At 32.5% G+C, this 25511-nt stretch overlaps 1 protein-coding gene and 1 long non-coding RNA gene across 2 annotated transcripts; one reads left to right on the plus strand and one right to left on the minus strand.

Annotated features, from left to right (window-relative positions):
- Positions 1–341: 341 nt before the first annotated feature.
- Positions 342–9527, minus strand: LOC118182231 (uncharacterized). The gene has a single exon (XM_085813516.1). The coding sequence runs from the start codon at positions 9473–9475 to the stop codon at positions 7562–7564; it is 1914 nt and encodes a 637-aa protein (XP_085669642.1). The 5' UTR covers positions 9476–9527; the 3' UTR covers positions 342–7561.
- Positions 9528–14873: 5346 nt separating this feature from the next.
- Positions 14874–16254, plus strand: LOC118182249 (uncharacterized). The gene is made up of 2 exons (XR_015040316.1): positions 14874–14988; positions 15325–16254. It is a non-coding gene; the product is annotated as an uncharacterized LOC118182249 (long non-coding RNA).
- Positions 16255–25511: the final 9257 nt, after the last annotated feature.

The following is a 25511-nucleotide window of genomic DNA, read 5'->3' on the forward strand; positions in this document are numbered from 1 at the left end:
TTGCAGGCCACTTTTGTAAAACTAGCAAGTACTGTGTTCCGTGATGCTTCGACAGTAATGGTGAAGATATCCAGCATCTCATCTAGTATAAACATGTTTATCGTTGTGCAAGGTATATAGTCATATACACATGTTGAAAATTTAACAAACAGTTTCTAGAGTATAATACTGAAAGATCATTCCTATATTGCATATTTCTAAATTATCATTAATATATTTTCATCATACACATTCAACAAATTTTATTTTAATGGTATCTCTTTTCCTGAAAAGTAACAAAATTATTATTGCTTTATTCTTCTAGATTCTCCACATATTAATAAAAATTACACAAAAACCAGTTTTATACGAAGTAAATTTTAATACACTCATATAGGATCAATATGAAAATTTAATATATATATATACATGCACTTGAGTAAGACAAAGTTGAAATTTTGCAAACATTTCAGATCCAAATGTACATAAATGAGCCCTTTTAAAAACATTGACTATGACTTAAAAAGATAGCAAAAATCTTGATTGTATTATGTAAGATTGAAACATAACTCTCTGAAATGTCAGAAAAATACTTATGTACAAGCTATATAAAAATGTCTTCCTCTTACAAAGCAAGAAAAAAGTATTCATTCTAAAGAGTATAAAATACGTAAAAACTAAGTTCTGTAATAGAGCAGATGCAGCTTAATGTAATTGTGGCTAATGTTATCTATCATTAGGAGATGCTCTTCTGTTATCGAGACCAAATTCAGAATGCATGTGTTCATGTATGTAAGTATGAATGTTCATGTATGTATGAAATGTTTATGCATGTGTTCATGAATGTATGTCAGAAAGGGATGTATGTATGCATGTGTTCATGTATGAACATGTAATATGTGTTCATGTACACATAACATGCTCATGTAATATGTGTGTGCATATACATATGCATATATGTATGCATGTGTATATGCACATACATATATGCATATACATATGCATATATGTATGCATGTGTATATGCACATACATACTAACATGCATACATTTCTGAATTTGATTCTGATAACAGAAGAGTAGGCATTTGGATATTGTTATCAAACTTCAAAAATCTCACTCATTTATATATGAAAACATGGAAAATACATTGTTTACTGTGATCAATAAAATTTATTTTTAGCTGAAGCAAAGTTGCCAAATAAGGTCAAAACAGATTATAAAAATTGCCAAGAGACAAAGAAATATCACCAAGTAAGGGCTTAAACCTTGCGACCCAAATTTTGCATAATTAAAATTTAACTCTGAAAAGTATGTTTAATTTAATGTTGGCATACTAAAAGAAGTGTAATACACGAGTGCAAAGTTTTTTACTTTTCCAGTTTTGAGGAAATCTCCTGGGACACTATGTCCCTGTCATCTAGTATATTACTTTTTCTCAGAAAACAAAACTAAAATTTACAGTAATATATAATGTGAATATTACAAAACATAAACTCTGTCACATGCACTAGTTCATATACAACAGAAATTTTCATGTATGTTTCATAAACACAAACATAATATATCAGCATGTAGTAATTTAATCACTGGTGGGACATATTAACCTACTGTTAAATATGATTGGGACAATATATCCCACAAAAAGAATTTATTCGAAATTTCTTAAATCTAACATTAAAAAATGTTAAATTACTACTTAATAAGAACAATAAGAACTATTTCATACTAAGTACATCTTAAATATAATTGTACTTACTGTAAAATTTAAAAAAATAGACAAATCGAAACTTGAGTAATCGATGCGTTCAAAAACATATGTGTGCCATCTGCAATCTAAAAGTGTTGCCATGTTTTAGTCATATATTTGTTGCCTAATTCCTTAAAAATACTGCAAACATACAAATTCATTTGAAAGGGAATGAAATCTAATCTCTGAGACATAGTATGTGCCCATTAGAACCAAGGGTTAAGTCACCAAACAGATTGATTTTAGTCAAACATTTAAAATTAGGCAAGAAAGCAAAGGCACATATCGTGTACAGTGAGCCTTGATTCAGAACACTTCTACATTCACAAAAAATAAACATTTATGGTTACCGATCAGCATATGTGTGTTTCTTCTACCGTCATTTAAAATGCAACAATTGTTCACTCGTGCTCGTAGTTCACATTTCTTCAGCTCATAAAAATTTTTGCTTTTAAAATATGATTTTTCAACGGTTACTGATCTGCAGATATGCATTTCTTTTACCTTTGAATTAAAAAATATAATGTTTTTCTATGCGTGCCGGTATTTTACATTTCTTCAGTTAATAAAAATTTTTCATTGCAAATTATTTTTGATTCTAACTCTTAATGAGACTAATTGTGCAGAAATATTTCACTTTATGATGTGCCCTCATGACATTTATCTACAAGAAATAGAACACATCAGGTAAAATATCCGATAATCATGGCATACAGAGGAAGTTGTAGTCATTGAAATGTTTATTATGCTCACTATTTTCAATCTACCGTCAACTGAAATGGAAACTATAGTTTTTTACAAGAAAAATGTATTCTATCAAAAGAAAGAATCTGTTCAAAACGGGCATACTACGCAATTATATATTAGGAAAGAAATCATTCTGCAATACAATGTCCGCAGCTATAAAAAGAAGAAAAGTTTTTGTGCTAAGAATTGGTTTAGGCGATTACAAATATACTTTCTTATGATACTACAAGAACCAATGAAATGGCTAAACAAAAAGCATAGAGGTATGGCTCACCATCACCTGGAATCCTATTTAACAGAGTTCATGTTCAGGTACCAAGTCGAACATGATACAGTCAGAAGTCTAATCCGGACTCGTTGGGACTTCGGCGATTCCGGATTATAGATCAAAAATTTAAATCTGGTAAGATGGCATGCAGAAATTATAAAATTAAAAATATGAAACCGTAATTTATGAAATAAAGAGCAATTATGATCTAAAGGGTATCCAAATTTACAAAAAAAAAAAAAAAAAAAAAGCTTAATATTTATTTGTTTACTTTATTAAACATTTCTTTCAACGCGCGCATGCATAAAGCATACATTACGCATAGTCAAAATTAGAAAATTGCAAAAAGAAAACTATTTGATGTGTATTCGTGATATTTATAATGACAAGGAATTTGATTTAAATCATATCAAAGACGGAATACATCGAGGTGAAATACTACATTTAGTAAGGAATTATAAGCAGAACAAAATAAAAACATATGCCCTGAAGATAAGGATAGTGCTGACAGATCAACTTCCAGTTCATTGCACACCGTGACGTTTCCCCGCAGAGCAGTGTGAAATTGATAAACAGATTTCGGAATGGTTAGAGAAACAAAGGATATGCCTTTATCCATTTTTTTACAGCAATTCCACTTTTCGTTTCATGGGCATCGAAACATGCTTTCACTTTGTAGATCCTTTGAGAGCTCCAGAATCGGAAATTCTTTTTGACATAATCGAAAGTTCAAGCTTACTTTTATAAAATTGCTCTAACAGTCTGCAAAAAATAATAAGCTGTATCCAATTAGAAGATTAAGGAACAACGCAATCTGCAACATTAACTGAAATAGATAATTTTAGCTTAGCTTATACTGTCCGTTATACATTAAACGTGCATGCACATACTTAATTGCGCATGCGTAAATGCAATGCATTTACGTAAGCATTACGCATGCAAAAAGCGTAATTACGTTTACGCATTACGCATGCAGAAAGTTTGTAGCTTTGAGGTCCAGATTATAGATCATTCCGAATTATGGACGTCCGCATTAAAGACTTTTGACCGTACTATACTTGAGACATAATTAGCAACAAATGCTTAACTATGGCCATCAGAAAGAGTTTGTAAAAAATGCATATGTGTGTTATTTTTTAATCAATTTCTAACAAAACTATTAACAACAATATTCTAGACTTCTTTAGGGTTTAAAAGAAATTCAGTGTCTTTGGACAAAATAATATACTAAAAATGACTCAAATATTCAAAAAGCATAGCTCTAAGCTAAAGCAACAGACAAAAAACATAGATAAACTCTTCATCTATTTTGAGATGTCATCTGAAATCACCTCAAGCAGCAATTAACACCTTTATCTCATGATTAATAGAATCGTTGTCTAACAGCTGGGCTAAATTTTTCTACCCTTAAAAATACTTGTATTTGTGGAATTTAGTATTAAAATCTTATCAATGTTTTAATACCAAGTCCTAATCCCTTCCCCCTTTTTGGCTCGACCAATCAAAATCATATAGCTCTGAAAACCCTCTCCTACCAAAAATTCCAGCCTATAGTGCCTATGCTACACTTTCTCTCCTCCTTCTGCTACTTCCCTCAATGGAAATCTACATTGCTGACCTGCCTCCCATTACGACGGATGACTAGTTCCACCGGGGATTGACAAACTGGCTCTGTGAGAACTACCTCTCTGAAGTACGAATTGAATTTGTTTACACAGCAACTTGCAGTTATCATCTTATTGCCAATCTCATTGCTGGATTGTTTCCTGTTCATCGAACTGTGTTCACTACTTCATCATGCTCAGTATTACCTATTACTTCCACTTGAACTTTTCTTACTGAACTGTATGCTATGCCCATCAAATGATATGTACACCACTGACAAGTTACATACAAGACAGGGTGCTCACCCAGGTGCCTGAAAGCGCGACTGCGTCACCTACCTAACAAAACTATATACTATGATAAATTAAATACTTTAAAATTTATGATTTCATTTGAAAAATTTTTGCAATGTAAAACCACTATACTGACAGAATGCAATTTATTTTTGCCAGTTTTGTCATTCTGAAAATGTATCATGTACATTATTCTGAGACTGCGGCTCTTGCTTGGTCATGCACCACCCTCTTTTATTAGCATTTTCTCTTCCGCCTTTGAGCGACCTCTTGAATGGTACCCTTCTCGGCCAAGGGAATACGAGACCTCAGGTCGACGGAGTTTTACATCTGATACGACCAAGTAGGAGCAAGCTCCCGCGGCAAGTCACATCCAACCCTCAGACAGGCGAGGTCCCGTATATGACCCGAGACTGCAACGTGTGTTAAAAAAATCAGTGCTCATTGTGTCCTGCAATTCACACAAGTCTCACAGCTGGCTACGTTCCACACATGCACAAATAGGCAACCGTTTGTTTCTTGCTAATGCAGAAATGTACCAAATCAAAATTCTTACCAAGACTGCTACAGAAGACAAGTACTAAGGCTACTTTAGTTTGCTGTAAATTTTAAATAACTTACTTTCAGAGCAATCTGACGAAGACTGTTCTTTTTCAAGGGGGGGGGGAATTCCCTGAAAGCATCTATCTAAAGTAAGGTTCCTTGTTTGCCTACTTTTAAATTTTACATTGGCTTTTTCTTTATTAATGAGGGATGAGGGATGCCCTCTGAGTACCAAGATCAAGTCAAATAATTTCCAGAAATGGTATGAACAGTTCATAAACAAATTTTACTAGTTATATTAATTTAAGGAAGCACTACTGCAAAGAACCCAGTAAATTTAAACATCACCAAAAGCAGTGATAGTAGTTCAAAGCTGGTAACTCAACAAATTCATTTGTTCAGAGGAAGCAACCATTCTTCTTACACTTCCTTTGGTTCCTTTCATTTGTTTTCAATATTGCCTGCTGTAGATCACCCTTATTGTTTGTCTTTGTATACGTAATTTATTCTTCACTGCAACCAATCTTTTAATATAAACTATGGTGAACTCACTCTCACAAGGAAGGTGCCCTATGGTGAGTAACAAGAAAAAGACTTCAGTAAAGGCCAAGTGATGAACCTGTTCAGTTGTATCAGATGCTTGCTCTGTAACACTCTTAAAATTATATGTCATGTCCGTGTATACCTTAAACCTGTTAATATATTATTGCTACACTAAAAAGGACTCTTTTATGACCCCATTCAACACAATCCCCTACTTCACTTACTTATTATTTTACAATAAATAACCTCCCCCCCCAAAAAAAAAGCCTTTATCAACTTAAATATCTATATTGGCATGAAGTTAAACATAATGGTCCAGATTCATTTACGGTAATTTAAAATGTGATTAAATATTCTTTCTATGTGCAGTAATGTCTCTGGCAGTTTCCTCAACAGCATAGGTTTTTCAAAAAAAAAGGGGGGCCTTTACAATACTGTACAAATGTGATAAAGAAAGTAACAGAAGCATACAAGTTTTTTTTTTTTTTTTTTAACTCTTTGTAATAATAAAATTAATAGAAATCTTTTTCAATAATAATACTACATTTACCTTTTTATGTTAACTTTTGCTTACACATGTTTAATATCCTGCTGTACAAGCATGTTTAACAAGCTATATTTCACTTACATATACTTAATACCATGTTTAACAAGCTAAATTTAACTTATAATACTTAATATCATGTTTTATCTGTTAACTGTATATCTCTAAAATCATTGCCATAGGTAAGCTTGATAATGAAAAAATGCACTGTTACCAATATGTTTCTAACAGCAGTAAACCCTAAATTAGTATAATTGCATGGCTATTTTGTCTTATCATTTTAAGGTCATCAAAATACCCATGGACAAATAAATGTGATAACATTAAATGGCAGCTATTGTATTTTGTTAATTGACTATTTTATTGTTTTAAAGAAAAATAACTTTTTTTTTTATATAAGAACTTTAAATATAGCTTTTAAAGCTATGGCAGTAAAATCAAGAAAAATTTACTTAAACAACTTAATGCCAAAGGGACTTTATTTTTTTTTTGCAATCTTTCAAGAATCTTTAGTTCTACTAATAAAAGAAGCTTTTAACAATGTAGAATCTAATTCAAAAGATATATTTATATATAGAACTAAATTTACATACTCTCATTAAAACTAAAAACTGCATACTTCTTGTATTCAAATTGTTCACACAAAGTAATAAAATAGCAATATTTGCTTATAAGGTTAGGCTTCAGGTATTTGCACAAATGCACAGGTAAAATAAAGAAAAGTAATAAAGATATTATTTTTTAAAATACAATTTTTAATATTCCTTCATTTGAAAATAATAATAGTCTCTTAACACTAATTATGCTTTCAACAAAAAAAAAAAAAAAAATTGTAAATGCATTAATATAAAAGAAATAAAGGTAAATAATAACAGGAATAACATCTAATAACAATATGCTCTTTTGCATATGAAAAGAAAATTAAAATGAACATATTTTCCATGTTAACATTATTACATTAACAACTCAAAGCAATATATTTAATATGCCCACCTTCAATAAATCAAAAATATATAATTTAAAATCAATACAAAAATTTGACTGAGAAAATTTGCATCTTCTAACAAAAAAAAAAAAAAAAAAAAAAAAAAAAACTTCCGAACACAAACATTTACATTAATTTTTCAATAACAGGGGGAGAAAAATGCCTTAATTCAGATTATTACTTTAGGCAATTGATAATATTCAATTTAAATAACAAAGCCTCAATTACTTTTTTACAAATTATTTTGATTTTTCTTCAGCTACTTAAAAACTTACTCAGTTGTTTCGAATTAAAAATACAAAAGTTATCGAAAAACCAAATATATGTACTCTACTTTCGGTTCTGGTGGCAGCACTCCATTTTTAGCATCAAGAGCTTTCTGGCTGCATTCAATAAACCTCCGTCCTTCCTCAGTACCAATATGGATACGACAATGTTCCCTGAGACTTGGTCGATCTACAAATCTCTCATCACAAATCCCACAAACTTCTGGAGTGTGCATTTGTCTGTGTCTTTCAAAAGCAAGTTTTTTCCCAGTAAATTCCTCATTGCAGTATTCACATATCAGAACTTTAACAGGTTTCTTTTTTCTTGAAGTTTTCAATTCACAACCATGCTCACGTTCTTCATCGGTGTGCTTCATAGAATGCTTCCTCAAGCACGTTTCTCCTGCAAAACGTTTTCCACAAACTCCACATGCGAAGTTCTTCCTGCGTTTCCTCCGCCCTTTCGAAGATATGGAAACATCAGAATCATCTGAGGCTGTTGAGTGGTGTTCAGCAATACCCCCTTCAACATGTAATAAAAGATGCTTTTTAAGTCTTTTTTTCCTATGATAAACTTTATTACATATTTGACAAGTATATATTTTTTGTTCCTTATCTTTCTTTTCTTCTTTTTCATCTTTAGTATCAATTTGCTCATTAAGGCCTTCATTAGAATTAAATGTGTCCTCACATGGCTTGTCATTCTCTTGGATATCTTCCACTGACGAAACGTTATCATGTTCTTCCTGGATATCTTCCACTAATGAAATTTTATCATGTTCTTCTTGGATATCTTCCACTGATGAAACTCTATCATGTTCTAGCATGTGTTCTTTTAAATTTCTCTTAGAATTGCAAATAAAGTCACAATTGCTGCATTCTAAAGTCTTATTTACTTTAACTTTCGAAAGTTTAATTTTCTTAGGATAACCTTCATAATCCTCAATTCCAACACCTTTTGTTTCAACAGTGGTATTCCATACCTGATCTTCATCAGATACATCTTCCTCTCCAGCACTATCAAATGATTCTGAGATATGTATTATCACGTGTCCTTCAAGACTGCTTTTTCGAGCAAAACTTTTCCCACAAATATCACATACATGCTTCCTGTCAACAGTTCCAGATTCATCTAAATTTGCATCATTCTGAATTTTAGAGGCTACTGAAATATTTAAAGGTGAATTAGACATACTTTTTGTAACAGAATTACTGGAATCTAATGCAAACTGATTTTTAAATTCAGAAACACTTGAACTCGGGCTTTCCAACTGAGAAGCATCTGAATTAGAGCTCTTTACATTTGATTCATTTGAATTAATAATGCAGTCACTTTGAGAACTGTTATTTTTACATTTCCCATTCACCTGATGATTATGCAAGGCTTTTGGATACACAAAACTTTTGTTGCAAACATCACAAACATGTTTCTTGTTGTGACTTACAAAATGCTTCTCTAAATGGCGCGCACTAGCAAAACTTTTGTCACATGTATTACACTTATACAATTCAACCTTACTGTCTTTAACAACTTTATTGGTAGATTTTTTACTCTTATGAATTAATGAGTGTTTCTTCAAGTCAAAAGCATTAACAAATCTTTCTTCACATTTATCACAACTATAGTTTTCATCAATATGTTCAGTATGTTCTTGTGAATGTATCAATAACAACCGTTTTGTACAGAAAGATTTGTTACATACATCACAATAATGATCAGGCTTTTTAGTCAGTCTCAAATTGTAAGATTTAGTATCGCGGTTTTCGGTATTATTTTCACAATTCCTACAAATATAAGGTGCACCAGCAACATGAGATAAAAGGTGCCTCTTAAGCTGAATTTTTAACGAGAAACTTTTACCACAGGTAGTGCACAAATGCGGTTTCACATCAACATCAAAACTATCATCGTTTGTAAAGACATACGGTTTTTGACATATTTCACAAGCCATAATAAAAACATCGAATTTAAGACAGACAGACAGACATGATTCACAGCGTCAGATTTCCGGTACAGTTACAGTTAGCTTGAGTGCGCGCTTACACATACTTTTTTTGATGTGATAAGCACACATACTTTATTGTACTCCTGAAATTATATATCAGAAGCATCCTGTCATTTTGATAAAAATGATACACTGTCCCATTTTTACTAAAGGGTATCAGTATGCATTTATGGAGCGATCATTGATTATTGTCCAGCTCACAAGCTTTGACTTCCTTTTTATCCCTATAAGTTGTACTTTTTGGTAAAGTTGTTGAACACTGGTAGTTCGCTCCGGGGTTCAATCCGCGAACGGGCTTGTTGCATGGGCAACGTGTATATCAGCTGATTTCTCTTAGAAAGTTCTTCACGAAGGCATCCCTCCTTTTAGGCAGATAGCCCTGCTTTGCCGTAACTTAATAATCCAATTCAATCCATTTCATCAGTATTTGGTCAGAGCCCTTATCAGTCTTTAGAGGCTAAGCATTTTGAAGGCATGAGATAAAAGGAAAGACTGGTTTCATCAGGAGGGAAACGTTTTTAGGTGACATGAGGATACATCACTGGATAAATTTTTGAATATTCAAATAATTCGTTTAAGAAATCATTTAATTCTTCGTTTATGATGATATGATGGTCTATAACGTAATTTAAATTTATAAGACTGGTTTCATTAGGAGGGAAAACGTTTTTAGCTGACATCCACATACATCACTGGATAAATTTCTGAATATTCAAATAATTCGACTAAGAAATCATGGAATTCTCTGTTCATGATGATATGATGTTCTATAACGTAATTTAAATTTATACAAACATATAGTTGAAAACCAGTTGCTTTTCACTTTAATCTGCAATGATATCGTTTTTGTCTTTTCCGTTAGCACAAGCTCAATTGTGGTATTTGCTGGTATACAAGTCCAAGTGTTTTCTCTTTGAACACCCACATTCCTTGAAATATTCCTGAAAGTATATTCAAAAGCACCCAACATTTCGAAACAGCTTGGTATTTCTGACAGCCAAATTCCCCTTCAAATTTTTGCTTACTTTTCTCCCTAATTTTCGAATTTTCTTCTTTCCTTCTACATTTATTTTCAGTGCTCCCCACATTAACATTAACACCAAGGTACGGCCCCTGTCCTAGAAGGCTGAGGGCCGATGCTATTCGCCTCAGCTAAGGCTCCTATATACCAGGCTGAATCATCAGGCATTCGCTATCCCAAGTGGGAGATTAAATGGCGGCTGTGTAGTTACGGTGCAACAATTTTTTGTGTTTTTTTTGTGTAAAATGGGCGGATGTGCAGCTATTAATTGTTCAAATCATTCACGGAAAGGTCATACATTGGTAAAATTTCCTAAAAATGAAGAAAGAAGAAAAATATGGGTAAATAATTGCCGAAGAGACAATTGGAAACCTGGTCCAAGCGCTGAAATTTGCTTAGTAAGTATAATGTTAATTACGCCTTGATTTAGAGTTTATATCTTCTCTGATGTTTATAATGTGTAAGTAAAGTGAAATTCTTGTGTACAATAACCTAAGTATCTGCTAATTTCTGTAATAATAGCTATAATTAAATTAGTCTAGGGTTAATGTACCCGTCGCCAAACATCGCCAATGTGGATGTTTTGAATGTGGAAAAGAAATTTCTCTTCTAATATAAAGCGCAAATTTTGTTTTCCTCTGCTAATTGTGGAAATTATACTAATGTAACATGAAAATCATTAGCATATTGAAATTTATTAAAAAACAAATCATAATTTGGAAAGTCAAGATAAAATCTGAATGTTTGCTAAAGATATATGTAACATTATACTATAGTTGCAATATCGTTGGAATGATATATAATTTTTTTCTTTATTTTATAATCACTATTGTTAAAAAGTTAGATGAGTTTTTTATGCACGGTGCCCACTAATGTTTCTTGGTTAAAATAACTTCCAGAATTTCGACATTGACATCTGAAGTCAATAGAATAAATTGAATAGTATGAGACAAAATATATATAATCTGACTTCAATAATTGCAAGTACCATATATTTATAATCACAGTATTATACAATTTGGCAATGGAGTAAAGATTTAGAAATGAATGCAGAACATTCAAATAAGCACAGAAAACTTGTGAAACTGCATGTGTATTTTTCAAAAATAATTGTAGTGTTTTTAATGCATGTGTAGTGTTTAATGCTTGCATAACAATCAAATAAATCTGCCTATAATGATGAATTTCAAAGGCCAAGCCAAAATCCTTTCATGAATTTGATACTTCTAAAGAATGTGATCTCGTCAAATTAAATCCTCATGACATTGATAAACAGTTATTACTGATATGTGTTACAAAGCAGATTTTTATACATGATAAATAATATTTTCTGAAGCGTTATTTTGTGTTGTCATCTCTAAATAAGAAATTGCCTACAAATTCAGAAAGCTACTGAACTACGTTCTAGAGTTTTTAATAACTTTAATTGGATATGTCTGTGGGGATGTAATTTAAAAAATTGTCGTTTAAACTGGCCTTGATGCTTTTTAAAATGCATGTTGGCACTGTGCTTCGAAATTAGGCCTATGTTTTGAATGATTAGAGAATTAAAAATTAAATATTTCAATTAAAGCAATAAACATTACTACAATTATAACAAGAATCATAGTCTGCTCTAATTATAAATGTATTTAGCGGCCTAGTATCTTAAAAGTTGGGTGAAGTGAACTCATATTTTCTTATCTATTGTAAGAGCACTATAGCAAGAAATATAAAGTTTTATTTTAGTTGTTTTTAATTTTATAGCAAAACACTACTTCATTTAATTTTTGGATAATGTTCTAAAGAACACTTTAAATTATAGGCAAAAAATAAATATTGGATAATTAAATTCTGCCCAAGCTTACAAGATGCTGCTGCTGATATGTTAGACATGGTTTGTTTATTGTTTCAGTTTTTTATAATACTGGGCCTAATTTAATTACCTGCATATTTATTTATTGCCTATACTTACTTACAGTTCATGCTTGCTGCCTTTGGCACAACCTCACTGTGTGAAACACTTTTCTCACATTTCTTTCGTGTGGTTTGTTTTTTGTACTTTTATTTATTTTGTATACTTTTTTTATTACTTTATGTATTTACAGGATCATTTTGAGGAATTTCAATTTGAGTCACTATGCAAAGATAGTTAAAAACTAAGAAAAACTGCAGTACCAACACTCTTTAGCATTCCAAATCCACCACCATCTGTAACTGACAAGAGGATAAGAGAAGTAAGATGTCCTAAGCCAAATACTGAAGTGGTAAATTATTTAATATTCTCCAAAAAAATTGTTGAAAAAATCATTGTTATTACAAATATATTAATTCAGTCAACCATTGTTTAAAAAAATAATCACAGCATAACATGTTTACTATTTCTTTTTGAATTTAGGAAACTCTACCTGCTTCAAATGAAGAGTTGTTAAAAAAAATAGAATTCCTTGAGCAACAGCTTCAAGAAAAAGATGCAAAATTGACATCATTTTTGTCCGATGAGCAAGTAGGAACCCTTGCTGTGCAGTCAAAAAGGAACTGGTCAGAAAAGTCCATTATAAAAGGACTGAAGATGCGATTTGCTTTGGGCAAACATGGATATAATTACCTCAGAAGTACTGGATATCCAGCACCATCGTACAGTACCTTGAACAGGAGGATTAGGGACATAAAAATTAATTTCGGCATTTTAGAAAATTTGTTTTTTTTCCTCAAGACAAAAGTTCATTCATTGGATGCTCTTGATAGGAACTGCTGCCTTTTAGTTGACGAAATGGAAATAGCTTCATATCAAGATTTTGATACATCGTCTAAGTCATTCATTGGAAATGTTACGTTAGGAAGCTAAGCATTACACTATTGTAATGCTTAGAGGCCTTAAAACATCATGGAAACAGATTGTTGCCAATGAATTAACAGGGCCTTCAACATCAGGTTCTGACATGAAAGATCTAATTCATAGAACTGTAGTAGCAGCTACAGAAATAGGTTTAACTGTAAGAGCCTCTGTTTCAGATATGGGAAGCAATAACAGAGCAATGTGGTCGTCATTGGATGTGTCTGTCTCTAGGAGAGATAGGAAGACAAATTACAACATTGGAGGACCTGATGTTTTCATTCACAGTATTGCAGATGTACCACATCTCATTAAAAATATGAGAAATACATTTCTTTCAAGTATTATAATATTACCAGAGGAATTTCGCCACCAGCATGCCTTGCCATCGAGGATAGTATCTTCAGTGTATGTGAAACGACTCTGGTCAAGTGAGATAGAAGCAGATGCTGCCCTGAGATCTCTACATCACTTGAACAGAGTTCATCTCTTCCCAACACACTTTTCCTCGATGAATGGGGCATCTGCTGTGCAATTGTTTTCTGTAAAAACAGCTGCTGCTATTGAAAAAGCAGGTATTTTACACCAAGTTGCAAAAGAAGCATTAACTTCTGCATGGTGGCTGAGACTTGTAGCAGAATGGTTTACAATTATGACTACAAGGCATCCAAAAAAAGGCATCACTATCAAAAATCAAGATGAGAAATTTAATATTTTATTGAAATTCATTCATGTGACTGAAACTGTTCAGTTTGGAAAAGCATGGAAGCCATTTCAAACTGGCATTATTATGAGCACATTGAGTGTTGTGAAACTCTCAAAAGAATTATTTTCCGAGGGGTTTACATTTTTCTTACCAGGCAGGTTGACACAAGATGCGCTGGAAAATGCCTTTTCACAGATTAGACGAAAGTTGGGTGCAAAGCCTACTGCTTTGCAAGCCAAGAGAGCACTGAAATTAGTGTGCCTATCACAGTTCATTTCAGATATCAATAATCCAAATTATTGTTCTGAAAGTGACCACAGCCTCTTTGATGCTTCTGAATTAGAGGTTGCTATCAGAAAGGAGGTCTTGCATCCTATCTCCAATTCTGTAGTGCCATCTACCTCTTCTGCAGTGGCAGTGAAACGTCGCTTGCCCCCAGCTGTGGAAGAAAATGATATACATTACATCGCAGGAGCCATATATAATAAGTTGTTGAAAAAAAAAAGCATATGTGAAAATTGTAAAACAGCTATGACCATTTCAGAGGACATGCTGGAACCTGACATACCCGAGCATCGCACAATTCTTACAAAACATAGCAATAAAGGTGGACTGAAGGTCATCTCTTCAGGAATGTATCAAATATGTAGGGAAGCTGAACGAGAATTTCAAAAATGTAAAGATGTACTCCTTCGTTTACAATCAGCCATCACAAAAGAATTAGTTGAAAGAATAATTGATAAATGTACGCATGTGGCCATGCCAGAATGCTGTAATCTTAAGAAAGTAATTATTGATAATTTTTTATTACTAGATGCAAAGGCCTTACACAGCATCTTATCAACAAAAGAGCCCATAACGTTTCATATTCATCAACATCGGCCAATAAGAAACAAAAAGTAAAATAATTTTAGAAGGTATGTATGTTTTATATTAAATAATTTATGTGTTTTATGTAATATGTATTACTTTTTCCTAGGCTACGAGTATATAAATTTCTGTGTTTGATGTTATATATGTTACTTTCTGCTAGGCTATGAGTATATTATTATGGTATTATTTTCTTGTTTCTAATATATAGAAATATAGCATATTTTCCAGTATAAAATTTCAGTTCAGTTTTACTTAAAAGTATGGGAAAGCAGATTTGTTTCATGCATGATCTTTATAATACTGGTATGAAATGAATGAATTTTAATCTGTAAACAATTTTTTGTTAATATTGAAATGTGTTTCCTTGGGTACATTTTTAGGCACTTGTGGATCATGTCAGACAACATGCAATAGAAAAAAGATGTCCGTGTGCATAAATTTTTCATTGTGTTACTTCATTTTATCTAAATTTCAAGGATAATTCTTTTCATTTTTATATGGCATGTTATTAGTATAAAGGCTAGTGAAAATAAATTGGTATGTGTATCTGTTTTTGAAGTGTAATGCTTAAATAAAAAGATGGTGTGTGTTTCTTCATTTAAATAAAATTTCAAAGATAGTATTTTTCAGCGTTGTACTGTTTGTTATTTCTCAATGTAAAGGGTAACAAGGGGAAAAAAACTGGTATGGTACATCTGTTTTTTAAGCATGATAATTTTATTTATTTCTTTAGTGATGCATATATATATAGAGAGAGAAGGTATTTGGTCCAACTGAAGTTATAATAAATCTAATTTTACTAGATCTCTCCCTCCCCTCAGGTGTAGAAAATTTTCAAATGCAGAAAGTTTATTTGCAGAATTAATTCATTTCTGATAAACTTATTATCATTAATTTTTTATATACCATGTTATTAAGTTACACGTATGACTACTGTGTAATAAACTTGTATTTAGGGCAAAAAATTAACTGTTTTGCAGCTGGTGACTAATATCATATGCTTCTAAGAATATTACTTTAACTTTTTTCATAACTTTTGTATTTCAGGAACATGAAACTGTTATTTTGATATACTTAAATAATAAAAGTGTGTATCTGAATCAATTAATGGATACAAATATTTTACAGTTATTTTTAGATGATATTTGCCATATCGCTTCTAATAATTCATAAAGTATATTAAAATATAGGTAAATAATTTGGTGCAGAATTCAAATTTAGGGTTTGAAATATAGTGAATCATGAGACTAAATGATTTTTATTGTCATGATTTGCCTGGGCTTAAGAATGTACTTTTCGCCCGGTGGAAATTGTCATTAAACTGTCCTGAACAGGCTTTTTGTTGATAATAACTTCCAGGCTTATCAGTACCTCCTTTTGAGTGGAGGGTATACAAATATAGTACCCAATTTAAATTACATTGTGATTGTAATAATATTGTGGTATTAAATAAGTGATTATAATTACAATTTAGATAATTGCTTTGTAATTATATTACATTGTATCTGTGAACTCTTAATTTCATTACTTTATGCAATTATGTTGTAAGTGCATAATCTAATTGCAATAATATAATCTATTCACAATTACAAAATAATTATAAATGCAGTTACATCTTAAATAGAGGCCATTTTAATACTTTTAAATTTTTGCAAGATAACTTCCCATTAAGGTTCATTTGGAGGAAACTATGCAAATACTAAAAAAGAAGTTATGTTAAATTTACATATTTTGTACAGTAGTTTCTTGTTATAATGCTGTTCAATATATCTTCAATACTTTTGTAAATTTAACGACATTCTTTGCAATTACTGTGGGGCTTTAAAAAGAAGTTTCTTAGTTAGGCTTTCTAATAAGAATGTGTTAAAAATTAAGTATTATGTATAATAACTAACAATTAAAAAAACTTGACTGCATGAAAATGTTGTTGCTGTGTAAAATAAAAAATAAGCTTTCTTTTATGCTTTGAAATGAATTACATGTGGTTAAGTCGTCCTTTTACAATTTAAGAATGTGGTCAACACACATTCTTAAATTGGACAGGTTTTATCTAAATTATTAGTATAAAATATATAAACTATGAATTATTTTGTAACATAACTCAAATTACAAAATTCATTCTATATACGTTCAAATTTATTATCTTTTATGGAATAACTGTTTTTTAATTTAGGTAAAAATTGGATTTTTAGAAGTATTACAAATACAATGCAACACAAAGGTGATCTGATTGGAGAGGAAGGACTTTTTATTACGGTTTCTAGTTCGTATTTATATTACATTTGGTGAAAGTCATCCAAAACACAGAATGCTGTACTTTCTTCTTCCATATATGTTATGAAATATTTCACACATTTAAAAGAAAGTGTTTCTTCAGAGTCTTGCACAATTATTTCCATATACCTCAGACTAAAATGACAACATATTCTTAAGTTATTTTTTTAGTATGAATTTACAGTGTTTCTATGGAAATTTTTGTTAAAATGTCATTAAGATAAATTTATTTGCACACTCTACGCTTTAACTATTTCCCCATTTGACACTATTGAAAGTTTTTATTCATATCTTATTTATTTTAGTCAGCTAACGAAACTGAAACATCTAAAGAATAAGTTATTTTGAATATGTTTACAAAATATACGCGAAATTTTTATTTAAGTGAAAACGTCTATATACTATTCGAGAATTAATTAATTATCCGAAAAGTTTATGTGCGCTGAATGCCGCGCGTCTATAAAATAAATCTTTAAAAAAAAAACAGCAGACATTCAGCCAGCGTGTGCGATAAACGCGCCAAAATTGGTAGCGCGTTCCTCCCTCGCCAAGAGAGAAAAGTTGGTGATTCAGCCTGGTTTAGAGGAGCCTTAGCCTCAGCGGTGGGATTAGCCGCTTGAGCTTTTCGCACCAACATTATTCACTCATGCGCATTGAGTTGTCGGATCCGTCATTTGAACCCAATCGAAAAGAACGGATTCTGCGTTCGGGAACTGATTAAGTGTTGTAGGCATATTCACAAAGCCTACAGACAATTTTGCTACGGGCTGCTCTCATTGGAGAAAACATCTGCTTGGCGGTCATATTTGGAATGGCGAGTTATCGCCCTGTAGGAGTGGTAATTAACAGCAAACAAACGGAAACAGCGTTTATTTCATTCAATATTTTTTTTAGTTTATGAATGAAAGCTTAGAGAAATTGTGGGGAATATATCTTAAATAACCTACTGATCATATTAATAGTTTATTTGTATTTGAATTTAAACTTTTAAAAGTACAAGAAAAGGTTTTTATATCGAGACAGCATATGCACTTTTTCGTTATTTCACTTAGGAAGAGTCTATTGTGTAAATTTTCATAGCGCATTAATTTATACAAATAAAGGAATATTAAAAAATTAACCTAATGAAAACATTCAGTAAACATTTAAGGGTGTCGGATACCTATTCTTTTTACGAGTAAGTATAACTAAAATTATATTTTATTCCATTATTATATCTATTGAAACGCTTTTCGGGATCTTGGATCGTAATCTTGCTTACTGGTACCTACTACAAAGAGCACAAACCAGTAAATAAAAATAAGAAAAATTAACATTAACAAAAATAGAGAAAATAAAGGCGTTTAATTTTTAACACCGTACCCGAAGGCGAAAAGACAAATAATGACAAAGTCATTCAATAAAGTTAAAATAAAAATAAATCCGTATAAAGCAGAATTTATGAAAGCTACGAGCGGGGATAGAACCGGCAACCTAGAAGTCTGATAATTATGCTCGCGCTCGTTACCACTGGGCTGCGGTTTCTCCGGTGGGTTATGCTTACTTTTTGGTACACGACGCTCAGATACAAATTGTAAAGGCGATGAACCAAAAGTCGCCAAGCACTAGATTCTGTAACCCTACCTCTTTTAACCAATCGGAGCAAACAGCAGAAGAAACGGTCTGTTGGCTTTGTGAATAAGCGTGTTGTAGTGAATCATTTTTTTTAAAAGGCGAGTTACTACCTTGGCTTAGTGTATCATTTTTTAAGCGTTGGCGACTTTCAAAAGTTTAGAAAGGAAAATGGGTATATATGAATGTTATATATATTAAATAAATATATATATATATATAAATTGAATTTAATTAAATAAATTTAATTTAAATACAAATTTAATTAAATATTCCTTGCACCATTGCTGCAAAGAATGAAATTTAAATTTAAACAAATTTAAATTTAAATTTTAACAAACACGTATAAAAGTAAAAAAATTTTAAAAAAAGCCAAAATAATTTTTAAAAAAATTTTAAAAAATGTGCAAACATATAAAAGATTTAATTCTCGAACTAATCTACAATATCATTTAAATTCAGAAGCATAAGCAAATCAAGTGCAAAACCAATCCATGAAAATAAATTCACTAATTTAGCAAATTAAAATTAATCCAAACATTTTTTTTAAAAATGCATAAGTGAATGACTGTTGAGTAGGCAGGAGACAGACTTATCAAGGGGAAGTTGCCTCCAAACCTAACTCTCCAATTATTCAATTCGTGTTTCGTCATTCATGCAGGCAAGAGTTGCACATTTTTTTAAATTTTTTTAAAAATTATTTTGGCTTTTTTTTTAAATTTTGGCTTTAATTTTTTTTTACTTTTATACGTGTTTGTTAAAATTTAAATTTGTTTAAATTTATATATTATATGAATATATATATATTATATTAATAATGTATATATATATATATTATTAATGTAATATACATTAAAAGAAGGAACACATTTCCTTTTATTAAAGTATATATATATATATAAGGCAGATTTTTATGTTCACAATGTTTATCGTTTTCCTGAACGGTTGGAATAGTTTAAATGATTGATTTGGGGAGGGGGACAACAATATTGTTTACATGTTTTCTTTTTTTTCTTTTCTTTTTTTTTTTTTTTTTTACTTCTTAGAATACATTTAGCTTCAAAGATGTGTTTTGTACAATCAAGACTTTAATTCATTCCTCTTTGAAAATTGTCTAAGAAAATATAGTAAAAATTAGACAGAGGATTTCTGTGTAGAAAATTTAGACATGAAATAAGTTAAAAGCGATTAAATCAACTACAAAATGAATAATTAATCATATCATACTGGTTATTAACAATATCGTAAGCCTGTTTATTTTTTTATGGAAATACTTGGCATTTTCAGGACACAAAAGGTATTTCAAAGACGTTTGAAATATTAGTACAAACACATTATTAAATTTAATTGAAATAAATAATGGGATGTAATTTAAAAGACAGAAATAATTTAATGTCAAAGATTTAGATTTAAAAATTTGCACATACAAATGATTTATCAGATTTCCTAAGGTTTTATTTCATAAATAACTTTGATTTTGATATATGTCATTTGAACCTATAAACATGTGTGGATACTGAAAAAGTGACGAATATATAAGAATATTATAATGTTCAGTAAGTTTTCTTATTGAATAATAAGTTCTGACAGTCCTATGCTATTAGACTAGGATCTAAGTTTGCATAAAAATTCCTCAGTTAAATCAAAGAATTTAAGTAATTTCTGTAGCCTTTTTGTCAATGCATTAAAGAATTTTTTAACTAATTACACGTCCTCGCTTGCAATTAGAACTATCATTAAATCCCTATTTTATCTAATCCCTTCCTGAACATTACCATTCATACAGATTGACCTCGTCTTTGTAACTGATAATTATTACTTGCAAATTATTCTCTTGCTGGTGAACTATTAACAACCCTTTCTATTACTGAGTTAGGGTTAACAACCTTCGCTCTCGCTACCGTCGGCTCAGGCAAACATTTCGTTCGCAGTGTAGGTACACGGGCAACTTGGCGGTACCTCGGAGTATCTAGATGCCGATTTTCGATTATTTGATGCTTCGAACGTGAGTAAGATTCCTAAAAAATAGTTGCAGATGACAGGCTTAGATGTAGCAAAAATAGGCATAATCTTACGGATAGTCCTTGGCGAAAAAATATGCGAGACGACAGAGACCAGTGTGCTACGGCTGTAGCCGCTCAACCAATCCAGGCGGAGAAAGGCGTGAAAAAGTACATAACGGTATCAGGACTGGTATTCCTTTTTACTTGCTTTGGAAACATGAACTGTCCTGACTCGGAATAGGGAGCTTACTCAAGCTATGTTCGATAAATTGTGAAGTAGACAATACACACAGGAAGGGTATACGAAACCCTTTATTTTTCTATCTTTACAGAGCTTTCCGGAACTTCGGAATACAGAGACCAACCACTTGTGGTCTGAACGTAAGAATATAAAAATACTAACTAAAACTCTAACTAAACTAACTTTGGATTAATATATAAGTGCCTACTTTAAGATTGGCCGTTAATTAACAAAAAACCGTATGTAGTACAGAGAGCTTCTAAAAGTACGATACGTTTAAAATTATCACGAGGATTAAACCTCTGGTCTTGAAGGCAACCAGCAAACGAGTAAAACTACTATGGCCAGCGGCCTGCTTCTAATAACTCCTTCCTCTCTCTTGCTTGGCAAAAAGCCACAACTTAAGTACTTGGCGTTAGCAAGACAAATTTGCATAAATAAGTTAAAGCTTTTAATTCTGGCCAGAAGTAGAAAATAAGAAGTGATAGTAAAGATTTAAAATAAAATAAACGTTAGTAAAACTTAGGATCCTTACAACGGTCTAACTGACGTCTAACTAAACCTAACTGACGACATTATACAAAGCAAAAACAAGATATGGGAAGTATATGAAAAAATACAAATGGCGTGACATAAGTGTATACAAAGTGTACATAGTAAAGTGTTGGGTACATGGATATATGCACAAAGTATGAAGTATGCATAATAATAATTGAGGCATATGAGGTATTCATAGAGAGAGATAATATATTTATACGAGTATTTATTGATTTTTTTCTTCTTTTTTCATTTTTTTTAGTTCATTCTCATTCATATGATGTTTATATTAATTAATTAAGATGCCTATGTACCGCAAGCGGTCGCTTTCTGTTTGCCCCGTCATTATAGTCATAATTCCACATCTGGATATTGGGGTTTTGAATTAATGTCATTTTACTAAAGAATCTTTCGGCAAGAGTTGCCATGTAGACATGAATTTCTGGTATTTTAAATTCTCTGTGGATTGCCGAGTTCCTAATAAACCACGGACAATCCACAGCTTGTCTTAATACAACATTCTGCGGTACTTGCAGTCTTTTGATTGCAGTATCATTAGTATACCCCCAGACAGGGCAGGCGTAAGTATGTAGGGTTTATATTTATTTTAACTAACATTTATTTTAAGTTTAAACTATCTTTCCTGTCAAGCCTTACTTTCCCCTGGAATTGCCAATGCCAGAGTATGTAAATTTTAGTAGAACGCGCAAGGATTCAAATTGTCAGCGGAAGTAATCTGAGTTAAATAGAAGGGAAACGAGTTCGAAAGTGTGCTTTCTTGCTTCACGAGCGTGGAGGTGGCTAGTTAGAAATTGAAGAACCACGCGTTTCGGCCTGTATGCTTGCCTCGGCAGTTTGTTAATCTTTCAACGTAATATTCAGAAGTTTGCTGAATTATCAGCGGTATTTTAGAAGGCGGTGAGGTTAGTTACGTTTAGAGAGCCTCGTAGTTAGTCATTTGTTATTATCTCTTTTCAGTTTCTTATTTTTATTTTACCGCCGGGTCGGCGTAGTTTGTGAGCGTCAAGAGCACGCATTTGTTATTTCTAAAGTTGAATAAAAAGGGACTTAAACCCTTCTCAAGACTTTGTCTACTTTCCAGTTCTCAGCAGTCACCACTATTGTTGCGTGCAGGTTGGAAGCGCGCAACATTACATTGGCGCCCGAACACTTGTCGAACTGAAATGGTCGAAAATTGGATGGAAGTTGCTGGACAACAACAAGAAATGGCAAGCCAATTGGAAGGATTTGGATACCTGGTCCAGAAGATGAGAGCGTCAATTAAGCCAAACGTCAATTTCGACGGAAAAAATTCTGTGGCAATATTTCTAGAAAGCCTCGACAATCACTTCCAGCTTTACCCTGTGCCTAAAAGACAAAAAGTTGCCATCGCCACATCTGCACTAAGAGGACAGGCTTCTATGGTGGAAGAATATAGGCAAATTTTTATTAGGGGAATTCGGAGGCCAGACATATACATTTGAAAATTTCAAAAAATCGTTATTAAAGGCCTTCCCATAGTGAAAGATCGAGCAAGGCTGGAAGACGAACTGTATAGTTTTTATCAACGGAATACAGAAGAGTTGACGGACTTTATTCTGCGAAAAATTAAGCTGACGGATATGCTGTATGGGAAGAAACCCGGCGCGGAGATTATTGAAATAATCTTACCAAGATTGTTACCTGCTGTTCAAGACTACTTCGAAATTAGAAACCCAAGCACATTGAGGGAGCTCTTCGAATTGGCGGTCAAGTTTCAAAATCGCAGAATAGCGGAAAAAGCTAGAGGGACATCGTATTCTCAAAATATCCGAAGGCAATCTTCAAATGAGCAGACCAGAAATGCAAACCGTTCTTATGGGGGAAAGAGCTATCAAGCTAACTCATCGAACCTCGAAGGTCAAGGCCCAAAAAGGAAATTTGAAAACAAACGTCCGCGTACCCAGAAGGCAGAAGTTGAAAGCTTTAAACGAGTAAAGGGGCCTGTAAAAGCGAGGGTCCAGACCCCGGAAGTTTTGAAAAAACCCTCAAAAAGACACTTAAATACGGTCATCGTAAGGAACTCCCAGTTACCAATTATACAAGTCCTGGTTGGCGATGTACCAGTAGAAGCCCTCATCGATACAAGAGCAGAAGGTAATTTTATGAGTGATATTTTTCTAAGAAGAACTTTAATAGGTTTCGATTATTTAAAAATAAAAACATAGAAATCATAGCAGCGCAAGGACAAACTTGTCAATGTATCGGAAAACTATCTTTAAAGATACAGGTCCAAAATGAAAGCCTTAAAGTATTAATTTTTGAAGTAAAAAATTTGCAAAATCCACTTATTTTAAATATGGAGTTTTTAAAAGCCGCGAAGGCAAAACTAAATTTTCAGGACAGTTCTATTGTGCTGGAGATGGACCGGAGGGTGGTGGAACCAGTGGAACAACCGCAAGTTGACCTTAGCCATTTGAATGACCATGAAAGTCAAGCCATCCAGCAAGTGGTGAGTACTTTTTCAAACTTGTTTTCAGAACGGTCTGTTAGTTGTCAAATAGTTACGCATGAGATGCAGTTAACTGCCGACAAACCCTGTAGGACTAAACTTTATCGCTATGATAAACAGAAAAAGCTAATCATAGAAGAATATATTCAGGAAATGTTAAAGAACAAAATAATAACGCCCATAAATAGTGGGTACGCGAGTCCAGTCGTACTATGTAGGAAAAAGAACGAGTTTCCTCCTTCGGATAAAAAGGCTTGGAGGTTTGCTATCGATTACAGAAAACTGAATAGTATTACTAAATTCCCAGTTTACCCTTTGCCGGTTATAGAGGAAATTATTAGAAAGATTAAATCTACAAGATATATGACTACTTTGGACTTAACGTCTGGCTACTATCAAATAGCTATGAGACCTGAAGATAGACATAAAACCGCGTTTATCACAAAATCGGGCACTTATGCATTTTTACGCATGCCCTTTGGGTTGTATGGGGCCCCGTCAACATTCCAGAGAGCTATGGACATTGTTCTAAAGCCTGTCCTAGGAAAATCGACTTTAATCTATCTAGATGATATAATTATAACGAGTAGTACGTTGGAACAACATACTAAAGATTTGGAAGAGGTTTTTAAATTAATTAAAGAGGCCGGTCTTACAATTAACGCATCAAAATGCAAGTTCTCGACTAAAGAACTTAAATATCTGGGTTATAAAATTTCGCAAAAGGGTATAGAAACTCAAGATTCAAAAATAAAAGCAATCAAGAATTTCCCACCTCCCAACACCGCCAAGAAACTTTTTTCTTTCCTTGGGTTATGTTCTTATTATCAGTCAATCATAAAAGATTTTGCTAATATGGTTGAACCCTTGTTAGTAATTAAAAAAAAGAAAAGTAAATTCACGTGGACAGCAGAAGCAAGTACCGCATTCGAAAGGTTAAAGAAGCGCTTATCAATGCCCCTGTTATGAAATTCCCGGAGGGGGACGAAAACCTGGAAATTGCAGCAGATGCGTCGGACTATGCTGTGGGTGCGGTTCTTATGCAAAATGGTCATCCTTTGGCATTTTTTCGTAAAACGTTGAACCCTACACAAAGGAATTATACAGCTACAGAGAGAGAAACATTAGCCGTATTAATGGCTGTACACAAATTTCGAGTTTATTTCGGCAAAGCGCCAGTAACAGTCTTTTCGGATCATGCGGCTGTTGGTAGACTTTACTCGGGGAAAATCCTTACCCCCAGGTTAATAAGATGGGCTTTAAAACTCCAAGAATATAATCGCATAATCAAATATAAACCGGGTAAGGAAAACAATGTAGCTGACGCACTTTCTCGTATAAAACTGGACGATGAAGGCAATGAACTTAAATGCGCTGTGTTGACTTCAAAAATTTTAGATTCTAGAGATA

The sequence above is a fragment of the Stegodyphus dumicola genome, chromosome 3 (assembly GCF_044657685.1).
Source record: "Stegodyphus dumicola isolate Sdum_Otavi_A_Nest chromosome 3, ASM4465768v1".
NCBI lineage: Eukaryota > Metazoa > Arthropoda > Arachnida > Araneae > Eresidae > Stegodyphus > Stegodyphus dumicola.

Excerpts from the sequence above, each read along its gene's own strand:
- LOC118182231 (XM_085813516.1), bottom strand. The coding sequence starts at position 9,475 with ATGGCTTGTGAAATATGTCAAAAACCGTATGTCTTTACAAACGATGAT.